This window comes from Uloborus diversus, chromosome 9, assembly GCF_026930045.1.
Source record: "Uloborus diversus isolate 005 chromosome 9, Udiv.v.3.1, whole genome shotgun sequence".
NCBI lineage: Eukaryota > Metazoa > Arthropoda > Arachnida > Araneae > Uloboridae > Uloborus > Uloborus diversus.
The window spans coordinates 134,365,427-134,379,481 of record NC_072739.1 but is presented as its reverse complement, the minus strand read 5'-3'; the positions used below and the strand labels follow the sequence as shown (position 1 = coordinate 134,379,481).

The 14,055-nt window shown below is 35.8% G+C and overlaps 2 protein-coding genes across 2 annotated transcripts in view; one reads left to right on the top strand and one right to left on the bottom strand.

The window, feature by feature from the left end:
- The window catches only part of LOC129230034 (RNA-binding protein 47-like), a 47,557-nt gene extending 41,101 nt beyond the window's left edge, over positions 1–6,456 (bottom strand). Inside the window, exon 1 of the mRNA XM_054864417.1 lies at positions 5,702–6,456. Coding sequence (XP_054720392.1) covers positions 5,702–6,385 — 684 coding nt within the window. The 5' untranslated portion in view covers positions 6,386–6,456. The remainder of the gene's footprint in view (positions 1–5,701) is intronic.
- The window catches only part of LOC129230035 (vacuolar protein sorting-associated protein VTA1 homolog), a 212,381-nt gene that overhangs the window by 1,145 nt on the left and 197,181 nt on the right, over positions 1–14,055 (top strand). The gene's annotated exons all lie outside the window — the stretch shown is intronic.

Sequence of the window (14,055 nt, the reverse complement as noted above, 5' to 3'; positions counted from 1 at the left end):
CATACTGTCCATTCCAACTAAATGCTGCTGTAAAATATGATTAGTTAAATTAATTTAAGATTAAAAAAAACTCATATTCTTACAAATTCATACAAAACAATAAAAAATTTTACCTGGTATTACGTCATCCAATTTTGTTAATCCAGACTTTTCTTGTTTACGCGTCCACCATTTAATACTTTTTTGAAAGAAATAAGAAAAACTAACATTATTTTGAGAAGCTCGAGAATACTACTAAGGGACGAATTAATTTCTGTAGCTGAAAGCAAACTAAGACACATCGATTGCGTTAATAAATACTCAGAACAAACTGCCTGTGTTTACGTCAACAGACACACGTGATGCGCAACGTGGCAATGTTTTAGGTGCAGACGCAGTTTTATAAATCACCGCAAGGTAGCGTATTCGAGCGCTGGAGTTCCGAATGGCTTCGTTCAAATGCAGAAGCAATTTCCAGACGTCATACCTTGACGGGCGACTTTGTAATTGTAGTAATAATCGTATTAGTGTTTTGCATCATCAGTGTTGCCAGATTGGGGGAAATTTCCCCATTTTGGGGAAATCTGGTGCTCTCTGGGGAAATTTTGGGGAAATGGGTTTTGAGGGGAATTCTTTGGGGAAAATTTTTTTTCCTTGGGGAAAACCTAGGGAAAAAAAGATTTTTTTTTCGCATTTAAATTCGCGTCAAGAAGTAGTGGGAACATTGTATCAAACAGCGTTGGGTTAGCTTTGCTCAACTTTATGGAATTCGCATTTTGCATTATGTGGAATATTATGCTATGGAATTCGCATTAATGTCCTGCGTGAGTAACTAGTTAATAAACAGGTAAAAATAAGTGTGATGAAGAGTGTTCTTGAATAAATATATACAAAAATCATAGTTTAAATGTACATACAGAAGCAGAGTAGTAAATGCAAGTAGAAAAAAAAAATTGGTTTTTTCTTATCTCTCGGTCAGGCACTTGTATTTATGACTAGTGGCATTCGCACGGCTTTGCCCGTAGTAGAAAATTAAAAGGTCTTTTGGTCCCCCTGTATATTTACAAATAATGCATAATGAATTTCTCGCCAATTGGCTTGCCCACGTTACGGTTCCACGTTATGATAACTTGGTAATTTACTCGACCATCTTATGATAATTTTACTCGGGAAAATGTTCTTAAAATTGGAATAGAAAAAGAACAAAATCAAATGTTCAAAAAATCGCTTAAAGGTGCACACCCCCATGCTACAAACTAATGCTTTGCCAGATTTCATGAAAATCAGCCGAACGGTCTTGGCGCTATATGCTTGTTAGAGATCCTGACAGACAGAAAGAGAACCGGACAGAGAGATATCCAGACAGAGAGACTTAGTTGGAAGGGAATTGGGGAAATCTGGATTTGACCATCTGGCAACACTGTGCATCATCATGTCTTATAACAAAAAAAAAAGAAAAATTAATTTGAATTTTGACATCTTGAATTCAAATTATGTTTTTCGCAATCACGAGTGTGTGTATGTAGGCGTGTGTGTTTGTGTGTGGGGGTATGTGCGTTTGTGTGTAGGGGTATGTGTATGTAGGCATATGTGTTTGTGTCTGTATGCAGGCATGGATGTGTGGGTAGTTGTGTGTACGTGTGTGTATGTTTTTGTGTGTGTATATGTGTAGGTGTCTGTATGTATGCGTGTGTGTATGTGTATGTGTAGGGGGTATGGGGGGTTTGTGTGTAGGGGTATGTGTATGTAGGCATATGTGTTTGTGTCTGTGTGCAGGCATGAATGTGTGGGTAGTTGTGTGTACGTGTGTGTATGTTTTTGTGTGTGTATATGTGTAGGTGTCTGTATGTATGCGTGTGTGTATGTTTTCGTGTGTGTATATGTGTAGGTGTCTGTATGTATGCGTGTGTGTATGTGTATGTGTTTGTGTGTGTGTTTATGTGTATGTGTGTGTGCGTAGTTGTGTATGTATGCGCGTGTGTGTAGGACATGGATGCAACCTGGAGACGGCTTTCGCTATGGGAGCAGCAGCGTGAGGAGCCGGTCGACGGTGATGGTGCGGAGGGCGGCGGTGGGAAAATAAAATGATAGCACGCCAAAAACAGTCAAGTGAAAGCAATAAGCAATCGTGATTGCTCAAAAAAAAAAAAAACTGATTTGATGAAACATGAAGCTTCAGAAATATTTTACTTTATCAAGTGTTTCTCCTTTCATTCCAAATGATCGAGTGAGTAAGATTTGTAAAGACGTAGGTAGTTGACACAAATCACTATTTCTCCATACGAAATTTACACTCGCTGTCCAAAACAAGCGTTTTTAACTTCTAGACGCACTGAAGGTTTGTCAAAATGAAGCAAAAGACACCAGTTTTAAATGTATTGAGTGAGGAGTCTGATAAAATCAAGTTATCCTGCTGACATTTTTGATAAACTGAAAACGACGTCATTATTTCCATGCAAGGAAAGATTTGTTGTGTAAGTGAGACACAAAATAGCAAAGTAAAAAAGAGAGCTGAATTTTTGTATAACAAACGTAGAATGTTTTTCTCTCTTAAATGAAATTTTTGCGAGAAAACAATCTCTACGAAGAAAGCGCAGTGCAATCATTTTGAGTCCTTAAAAAAACTAAAAGCATTACTGATCATTTGAGAAACCTTATAAAATATTTTTTAATAATTCTTCTTTGTACAGTTCGCGAGATCCCAGTTTTGAATGTTGCCCAAGCCCTTTTATTTATTTATTTATTTATTTATTTATTTATTTGTATTTATTTATTTTTATTTATTTTATTTTATTTTATTATTATTTTTTTGTGTGAAATTTTATGAATTAGAACTACTTGAACTTCTAGAAGCTTTTGTCGAACGCCTTTTCATTCATAAGCTAACTTATTTTGTATTGAAAAGAGGGGTTCCTTAGAACCCTGAAAACGTGTATGAAGTAATCTGCAATGTGTGCTATAATCCGTTTCCTATTTTACTTGAAATCTGCTTAAGTAAATATTTTTTGACAAAGCATGCATGACAGACTTTAAAAGTAAAAATTAAAAAATAGTTTAAAAAAACTAAAAAAAGGAAAATATGCTTCTGCAGTAATATGAACCCAAAAGTAAAAAATATTTTTTTTAAATATAAAGTATGTTCAGCCGCGAAAGGATGTCCCACAGCCAAGCATAGCTCAATTTTTCGAATGAACTAAAAATAATAGGAATAAAATTATTGACCTAGCAGTTGACTTTAAAGTTAAAAAAAAGCCTGGCGTGCTTGTTATAGGTTGCTTTAAATTTATCATCGCTAGCTAGTCATGGATACTGAATCCTTGCAAAAGAAAATAAATAGAGAGCATCCCACGCTTTTTTGTTAGTTATTTTATCACTTATTTTAAGCTTATTCAAAAAATTAAATTTTACTCAGCTGTGGGCAGGGTTTGCCAAGATATTTTGATATTTTCGATATTTATTTTTTGAACTATGATATTTTCAATATAAAAGGCAAACTAATCATAGTAATTTTGTTCATTTATTATTAAAAACAACCAAAAAGTTATGTACTATATTTTTATGATGCATAATGCACCATTAATATAACAAAGTAATATATCTCTTTTATACTTGTATTTTATATTCATTAAATTATTAGTAAATGTAACAATTTTAATTCATATTAAAAGTGCTTAATTAAATATTAAATATTGGTCAGAAAAAGGAAATGTCTTATGACTATGCACCGACTAATGCATATTATTTACTTCTGAATCATATAAGTGTAAAAGTAGCTAACAGAAGAAAAATGAATAAAACAGCTAATGCTAAATAAACTGCATTAATATACTGTTCTTTTACTTAAATAAACTGTTCTTTTTCTATTCCAATTTTAAGAACAAAATCATAATAAGATGGACGAGTAAATTACGAAATTATCATAACGTGGAACCATAACATGAGCACAAGCCAATTGGCGAGATACGAAATTATCATAACGTGGAACAGTAACATGGGTACAAGCCCATTGGCGAGAAAATTCGCCATACATTATTTGTAAATATACAGGCGAACCAAAAGACCTTTAATTTTTCTATTACAGGCAAAACCGTGCGGGTTACTAGTTATAATATAAGAAGAAAAAGAGTGATTTGAGGATGCATTTACAATTTTGAGGACTTTAGTTTGTGCTAATTGAAAATATCAGATATATATCGAAATATCCGATATATATCACAAAATATCCGATATATATCAAAATATCGGATATTTTCGAACTTGTTTTTATTTTGGATAAATAAACAAAACTTCAGAGTTTTGTTCAGTGTTAAGAAAATAAATGCAAAAACGCAATCAAAACATTAGTGGAACAGTTTCAAATAGAGAAACTACGATTCAATGTTATCCTAAAAAAAAACTCTAATGACATAAAATAATTAACAGTAAAGAATTACCATCTCATTCAGTTTAGCGGTTAGGAATCCTACTTATCACCTAGGCCACCCGGCATGGGAAGAACGAGCCACTGCTCCTATGCCGTGCGGCAGCGCATGATACGTAATCCCGAAAGAAATATACCAGTAATGAGCTCATTCTCTCTCTCTCAAAAAAAAAAAAAAGTTAAGCGAAGATCTGTCATTTTCTTAATAATCACGTGACACGTGGAGGTTCTTCATGAATGATGTCACATTCATTTTAACATATTTGACCACATCCTCCCTTTGTCACACAGTCACTTTACCTTGCCCCTCCCATTGCGTCATGTCACGTAACGTTACATGAGCATATTTTTTTTTTTTTTTTGAAAAAAAAAAATTTCATTCACATTTCTTGTTACCCTCACTTATCACGAACTAATACAATTCTACTACCCCCCACCCTTCAAAACATGACATCATTGACGGACGACCCTTTAGCGCGATAATTAATTGAAAATCATGGTTGTTTTTTATGTCCACTTATATTGTACAAAGCTTTTCTTGTCAGAAAACCAATAAAAAGCATTCTCATTCCATTGAAAATTCTCGATGCGATTGAATATCACGTGATAATCAAGCGAAAAAATGTGGTGATTGGTAAGAAACCTCGGGCCACGTACTGGTCAGTTAAAAGGGACGCCACCGGTAAATAAATCAAGCTGAAATCCTTCCCTTTCTCATATTGCGCAAATAGAACCGTTTCTACCATACTGGCCATAGAGCTTTTTCTATCGGATCTCCTCTCTAAGGCTTTAGGCTAAAAAGTAAGGAGTTTAAGAGGCAAACGTAGAATTGCCTTAGACATAGTAAAAGAAAATAAAACAACTTTAATAGGCATAATTTTAAAAAATTGTGGCCGACACATGTTTCGGAGTTACATGAAACATTTTTTTCAGTGGAAAGAAGTGAGCTTAAAAATGAAGACAACCTTCTAAGCAACGGAACAGAACAATAAGCGGTTTAAAAAGTAGAAATAGCGGATTAATCAATCAACCAATGAGAAAATAATAACGGAATATAGAGTCCTTTAATGGTAAATTACTTTATCAATAGTTGCCCGCTTAATTCGCTATTTTTCACTTTTTAAACTGATTATTGTTATCTCCCGTTACTTATGTCTTTTCATCCATGCTCACTTCGTTGCAGTGAAAAAGAAGTTTCTTGTAACCTCAAAACATGTGTCCGCAAAAATTTTGAAAATTTGTGCCAGAAAAGTAATTTTTTTCTTTTACTTTCCCGCGCAAAGGTATTTATTTGATTCTTACCTTGGACATGGTTTCCTCGTCCACTTCCGGTTCCGGCTCTGCCCAGTCGACAGCGATGTCATGGCCCCACAGGGGTATCTTCCCCGGGATCAGCTTCCTCCTGGCGACCGCCGCCGCCTTGTGGTTCTCGTATTCCACGAAAGCGAATCCCCGATTCTTCGTCTTGTCAGCAATGCTGCTGTAGAGGATGACCTGGGAGACGCAGTCCGTGACCTTCCTCATCTCCTCCAGGATGTCCTCCTTGGTCTTCGTCTTGGGGATGCCCCCGACGAAGAGCCTGCAGTTGTCCACCGACTTGCACACCCCCAGGAAGCGCCCCTTCCGCATCTCGTAGTTGTCTAGCTCGTCGATGGCCTTCTTCGCGTCGTCGGGGTTCGTGTACATGACGAAGGCGAACCCCCTGTTGCTCGACCCGCTGTCCATCATCAACCTCATCTCATAGATGGGGCCTATCTTCTCGAACAGCGGCACCAGCTCGTCTTCGAAGACATCCCTCGGCAACTTGCCGACGAAGACCTCGCTGCCCTTAGCCGGCACGAGCCCCTCATGGCCCTTCTTCGGCCCGTACTTCCTCTGGCCGTTCTCGCAGACGATTTCGCTGTCGGTGTTCTCCAGCATCTTCGCAATGGCTTCCTCCTTGGCCTTCGGGGGGCTCCCCATGTTGGCTGTGTTGACTTGCGTCATTGTTGTCTAGTGAGGGGGTGTCGCGAACACGACGCACACTGACCGAGAAATGGGGTGTATCGAGCGAGCACCTGATTCCGTCGCGTTCGAACCTTGGACTGAGAATCCGAATGCGATAAAAAATTAGGAGATAAGGCTTTATTCATTGTTGTCGATTTGAGTGCTTGAGTACAATCTCTTTTCTCCCGGCAAAAAGATAGATTTTGTTTTCTTTATTTCGATTTTTAAAAAATCTCGTCCTCCAACCCGCAATCTCTTTTACATTATTTCATGTACTGTACGTAATAATAGAAAAATTACAATAAAATATTTACCTGTCTGTTAAATCCCTTGAACAATACAACAACATAAAATACACCACCAGCTCAGTCATTCCATCCGGGGACTGCAGTTTCATGCTTATTAGCACTCATCATCGCGGAATAGGAAGTGAATGAGCTGGAGGTGGAAAACCTCTTAAGGAAGCCAAGAGTGCCAAACAAACTGGTAGCTAATATAGTTGGCACTCTTGGCGTCCTTAAGAGGTTGGCTGGAGGTTTTCCACCTCCAGCTCATTCACTTCCTATTCCGGGCTGATGAGTGTTAATAAGCACGGAACTGCAGTCCTTGGAAGGAATGACTGAGCTGGCGGTGTATTTTATGTATTTCTGCCTTAGTCCTGGCTATAGGGCGGTAAATTACTGACAATACAACAACGTTTAAAATACACAAACAGTAATATAATTGCGGACACGTGCTTTAGGCTTACAAACAGGGTTACCAGCAGGGCTGTGGAGTCGGAGGGAAAATGGCCGACTCCGACTCCTGATATTTGAAAAGTCAGACTCCAACTCCGACATTTTTTTTTTTTTTTTTTCAATTTTCCCCTTCATGGGGGGAAAAAAACCCTGAACAGTGATTGAAACACTAGTTCCTGTTTATAAAATTTTTGCATCGTGTTTCATTGCAAACCTCAGATGCATACAACATTCGAAATTGAATTTGAAAATCAAATTTTCCAATAGTTGAGATTTTTGAAGCGCGATTACTCAAGAACTCTTATTTTTTGCAAAAATGAGAAGGATTAATTTGCTCACCTTTTAATGTTTAACGAATTAATATTGATCAAATCGTGTGAATCCAATTTTTGAAGGCTGTTACTTTAGAGAAAGCAAAGCCCTTTTTGTCTATAAGTTTGAATTTAAATAATAAGATTTTTAAGCCAGTAAAACTGATGTTGCTGTGACCCATGAATACGATGCAACCATCTAATGTTATCAGGGTGAATTTTATGAGCGAGTTAGTATTTACGAGGCAGTGGTGGAAGGTTATGAATTGACACCAAAAGGTCAGCTGGTGTTTTATTTTCATTGGAATTAAATAAGGCTTTAGTTCAAAAAATAAAAAACTTTTGTACATTTTGAAGAGAAAAAGGAATTTTTTTTCCATTACTCATCCTATCTGTTACTGGGTATCAGTGTTGGGCATTAATCAACTAAATCCTCAATCGACTAAAGTAATCTGACTCACATTTAGTTCCGACTAATATTTTAAAAATTTAATTCAATTGCAGACGAAGATTAACGTTAGTTTAAACTAACGCCTTAGTTGATTAAAAAAACTAATTTAGTTCAGATTGATTTAGTTCAGATTAAATTAATCAAATTGAATTTAGTCAGATTAAAAGTAATCAGATTAAAAGTAATCAAATTAATTTGATTAAATTTTTAATTCAGATCAAATTCGTAAAATATAAATGTCACATGAACAGAGACACATTTGTATTTCTACGTGTATGTACATATTTACGCAAGCATACACGAGTTAATACGTGTATATACGACTATGTTCGTAAATATATGTATATAAACGTGTTATCCCGCGTATGTTCGTGTACGGAGGTATATTTGATTTTTTAAGTGAATGTACATATTTATGTGTGCATACACGAGTAAATACATATATACGATTATGTACGAGTACACACGATAGTATGCGTATAGATACGTGTTACCCCGAGTATACTCGTGTACAGAGGTAAATTTGCTTTTAATTGTGAAAACACATACTTATGCGTGCACGCAAGCGAAAATACGTGTATGTACGTGTACACATGAGAATATGCGTATAGATACGTTTTACCCCGAGTATACTCGTGTAAAGAGGTACATTTGTATTTCTACGTGTTCATGCATATTTAAGCGTGCATATACGAGAAAGTACGTGTATATACAAGTATGTTCGTGTACACACGAGAATATGCGTATAGATATTTGTTACCCCGAGTATACTCGTGTAAAGAGGTACATTTGTATTTGTACGTGTATATACATATTTGTGCGTGCATATAGGAGAAGGTACGTGTATATACAAGTACGTTCATGTACACACGAGAATATATGTAAACATACGTGTTACCCCGAGTATACTCGTGTACAGAGGTAAATTTCTATTTAAACGTGTATATACATATAGATGCATGCATATAAGAGAAAATACGTGTATATACGAGTAAGTACGTGTACACACGACAAATAAGTGTTTAACCCGAGTATACTCGTGTACGAAGGCACATTTGTATTTCTACGTGTGTATGCATATCTATACGTTTATAAAGGAGTAAATACATATATATACGATTATGTACGAGTACACACGATAGTATGCGTATAGATACGTGTTACCCCGAGTATACTCATGTAAAGAGGTAAATTTGCTTTTAATTGTGAAAACACATACTTATGCGTGCACGCAAGCGAAAATACGTGTATGTACGTGTACACATGAGAATATGCGTATAGATACGTTTTACCCCGAGTATACTCGTGTAAAGAGGTACATTTGCATTTCTACGTGTTCATGCATATTTAAGCGTGCATATACGAGAAAGTACGTGTATATACAAATATGTTCGTGTACACACGAGAATATGCGTATAGATATTTGTTACCCCGAGTATACTCGTGTAAAGAGGTACATTTGTATTTGTATGTGTATATACATATTTGTGCGTGCATATAGGAGAAAGTACGTGTATATAAAAGTACGTTCATGTACACACGAGAATATATGTAAACATACGTGTTACCCCGAGTATACTCGTGTACAGAGGTAAATATCTATTTAAACGTGTATATACATATAGATGCATGCATATAAGAGAAAATACGTGTATATACGAGTAAGTACGTGTACACACGACAAATAAGTGTTTAACCCGAGTATACTCGTGTACGAAAGCACATTTGTATTTCTACGTGTGTATGCATATCTATGCGTTTATAAAGGAGTAAATACATATATATACGATTATGTACGAGTACACACGATAGTATGCGTATAGATACGTGTTACCCCGAGTATACTCGTGTACAGAGGTAAATTTGCTTTTAATTGTGAAAACACATACTTATGCGTGCACGCAAGCGAAAATACGTGTATGTACGTGTACACATGAGAATATGCGTATAGATACGTTTTACACCGAGTATACTCGTGTAAAGAGGTACATTTGTATTTCTACGTGTTCATGCATATTTAAGCGTGCATATACGAGAAAGTACGTGTATATACAAGTATGTTCGTGTACACACGAGAATATGCGTATAGATATTTGTTACCCCGAGTATACTCGTTTAAAGAGGTACATTTGTATTTGTACGTGTATATACATATTTGTGCGTGCATATAGGAGAAGGTACGTGTATATACAAGTACGTTCATGTACACACGAGAATATATGTAAACATACGTGCTACCCCGAGTATACTCGTGTACAGAGGTAAATTTCTATTTAAACGTGTATATACATATAGATGCATGCATATAAGAGAAAATACGTGTATATACGAGTAAGTACGTGTACACACGACAAATAAGTGTTTAACCCGAGTATACTCGTGTACGAAGGCACATTTGTATTTCTACGTGTGTATGCATATCTATGCGTTTATAAACGAGTAAATACATATATATACGATTATGTACGAGTACACACGATAGTATGCGTATAGATACGTGTTACCCCGAGTATACTCGTGTAAAGAGGTAAATTTGCTTTTAATTGTGAAAACACATACTTATGCGTGCACGCAAGTGAAAATACGTGCATGTACGTGTACACATGAGAATATGCGTATAGATACGTTTTACCCCGAGTATACTCGTGTAAAGAGGTACATTTGCATTTCTACGTGTTCATGCATATTTAAGCGTGCATATACGAGAAAGTACGTGTATATACAAGTATGTTCCTGTACACACGAGAATATGCGTATAGATATTTGTTACCCCAAGTATACTCGTGTAAAGAGGTACATTTGTATTTGTACGTGTATATATATATATTTGTGCGTGCATATAGGAGAAGGTACGTGTATATACAAGTACGTTCATGTATACACGAGAATATATGTAAACATACGTGTTACCCCGAGTATACTCGTGTACAGAGGTAAATTTCTATTTAAACGTGTATATACATATAGATGCATGCATATAAGAGAAAATACGTGTATATACGAGTAAGTACGTGTACACACGACAAATAAGTGTTTAACCCGAGTATACTCGTGTACGAAGGCACATTTGTATTTCTACGTGTGTATGCATATCTATGCGTTTATAAACGAGTAAATACATATATATACGATTATGTACGAGTACACACGATAGTATGCGTATAGATACGTGTTACCCCGAGTATACTCGTGTAAAGAGGTAAATTTGCTTTTAATTGTGAAAACACATACTTATGCGTGCACGCAAGCGAAAATACGTGTATGTACGTGTACACATGAGAATATGCGTATAGATACGTTTTACCCCGAGTATACTCGTGTAAAGAGGTACATTTGCATTTCTACGTGTTCATGCATATTTAAGCGTGAATATACGAGAAAGTACGTGTATATACAAGTATGTTCGTGTACACACGAGAATATGCGTATAGATATCTGTTACCCCGAGTATACTCGTGTAAAGAGGTACATTTGTATTTGTACGTGTATATACATATTTGTGCGTGCATATAGGAGAAGGTACGTGTATATACAAGTACGTTCATGTACACACGAGAATATATGTAAACATACGTGCGACCCCGAGTATACTCGTGTACAGAGGTAAATTTCTATTTAAACGTGTATATACATATAGATGCATGCATATAAGAGAAAATACGTGTATATACGAGTAAGTACGTCTACACACGACAAATAAGTGTTTAACCCGAGTATACTCGTGTACGAAGGCACATTTGTATTTCTACGTGTGTATGCATATCTATGCGTTTATAAACGAGTAAATACATATATATACGATTATGTACGAGTACACACGATAGTATGCGTATAGATACGTGTTACCCCGAGTATACTCGTGTAAAGAGGTAAATTTGCTTTTAATTGTGAAAACACATACTTACGCGTGCACGCAAGCGAAAATACGTGTATGTACGTGTACACATGAGAATATGCGTATAGATACGTTTTACCCCGAGTATACTCGTGTAAAGAGGTACATTTGCATTTCTACGTGTTCATGCACATTTAAGCGTGCATATACGAGAAAGTACGTGTATATACAAGTATGTTCGTGTACACACGAGAATATGCGTATAGATATCTGTTACCCCGAGTATACTCGTGTAAAGAGGTACATTTGTATTTGTACGTGTATATACATATTTGTGCGTGCATATAGGAGAAGGTACGTGTATATACAAGTACGTTCATGTACACACGAGAATATATGTAAACATACGTGCGACCCCGAGTATACTCGTGTACAGAGGTAAATTTCTGTTTAAACGTGTATATACATATAGATGCATGCATATAAGAGAAAATACGTGTATATACGAGTAAGTACGTCTACACACGACAAATAAGTGTTTAACTCGAGTATACTCGTGTACAAAGGCACATTTGTATTTCTACGTGTGTATGCATATCTATGCGTTTAGAAAGGAGTAAATACATATATATACGATTATGTACGAGTACACACGATAGTATGCGTATAGATACGTGTTACCCCGAGTATACTCGTGTACAGAGGTAAATTTCCTTTTAATTGTGTATATATATACTTATGCGTGCACACAAGCGAAAATACGTGTATGTACGTGTACACATGAGAATATGCGTATAGATACGTGTTACCCCGAGTATACTCGTGTAAAGAGCTACATTTGTATTTGTACGTGTATATAGATATTTATGCGTGCATAAACGAGAAGGTACGTATTTATACAAGTATGTTCGTGTACACGCGAGAATATATGTAAACATACGTGTTATCCCGAGTATACTCGTGTAAAGAGCTACATTTGTATTTCTACGTGTAGATACGTATTTAAGCGTGCTTATACGAGAAAGTACGTGTATATACAAGTATGTTCGTGTACACATGAGAATATGCGTATAGATGCGTGTTAACCCGAGTATACTCGTGCACAGAGGAAAATTTGTATTTATGATTGTACATACACTTTTATGCGTGTATGTAAGAGAAAAGACACGTATATACGAGTATGGACGTGTACGCACGAGAATATGCGTTTAAACCAGTGTTGTGCATTAATCAACTAAATCCTCAATCGACTAAAATAATCTGATTCAAATTTAGTTCAGATTATATTTAATCTGATTTTTTCAATTGCAGACGAGGATTAACGTTAATTTAAACTAACTTGGTTAGTTGTAGGGGAAAAAAACTAATTTAGTTCAGATTGATTTAGTTCAGACTAATTTAATCAGATTGATTTAGTCAAACTAATTTAATCAGATTGATTTAGTCAAACTAATTTAATCAGATTGATTTAGTCAACTAAAGTAAGCAGATTAAACTTCGTCAGATTAAACTTTATACTAAATCTAGAGAGATTGAAATAAATCTACACCGTATGTTCTTGTATTTTTTCATGTATGCACGCATAAAAATGTATGTACAATCTTAAATACAAATGTACCTCTACACACGAGTATACTCGGTGTAACATTTATCTACACGCATATTCTCGTGTGAACACGTACATACTCGTATTCTCTTATATGCACACATAAATATGTATATACACGTTTAAAAGCAAACTTCTCTGTGCACAAGTATAGTCGGCATAACAAGTATCTATACGCATATTCTCTCGTGTGTTCACATACATAATCGTATATACATGCATTTACCTATGTATAAGCGCATAAACATGCATATACACATAGAAATTCAAATGTACCATTGTACACTACTCGGGCTAAAAAGGAATATATACCTCAATTCTCGTGTGTACATGAACTTACTCGAATATACACGTATTTTCTCGTATATGCATGAATATATATATATATATATATATACCTCTGTGCACGAGTATACTCGGATTAACACGTATCCATACGCATATTTTTTGTGTACACGTATATACCGTGTAATCACGTATTTACTCGTGTATGCACAAAATAAATTTGTACATACACTTAGAAATTACACATACCTCCGTCCACGAATATACTCGGGATAACAGGTAGAAATGCAAAAAAAAAAAAAAAAAAATGGGTTTACACTTATCTACTCGTATATACACGTATTTACTTGTGTTTACACGTACTTATAGGTATATACACGTAGAAATACAAAATTTCCAGTATAAACGAATATTCGGGATAACACGTATATATACGGATATGCAC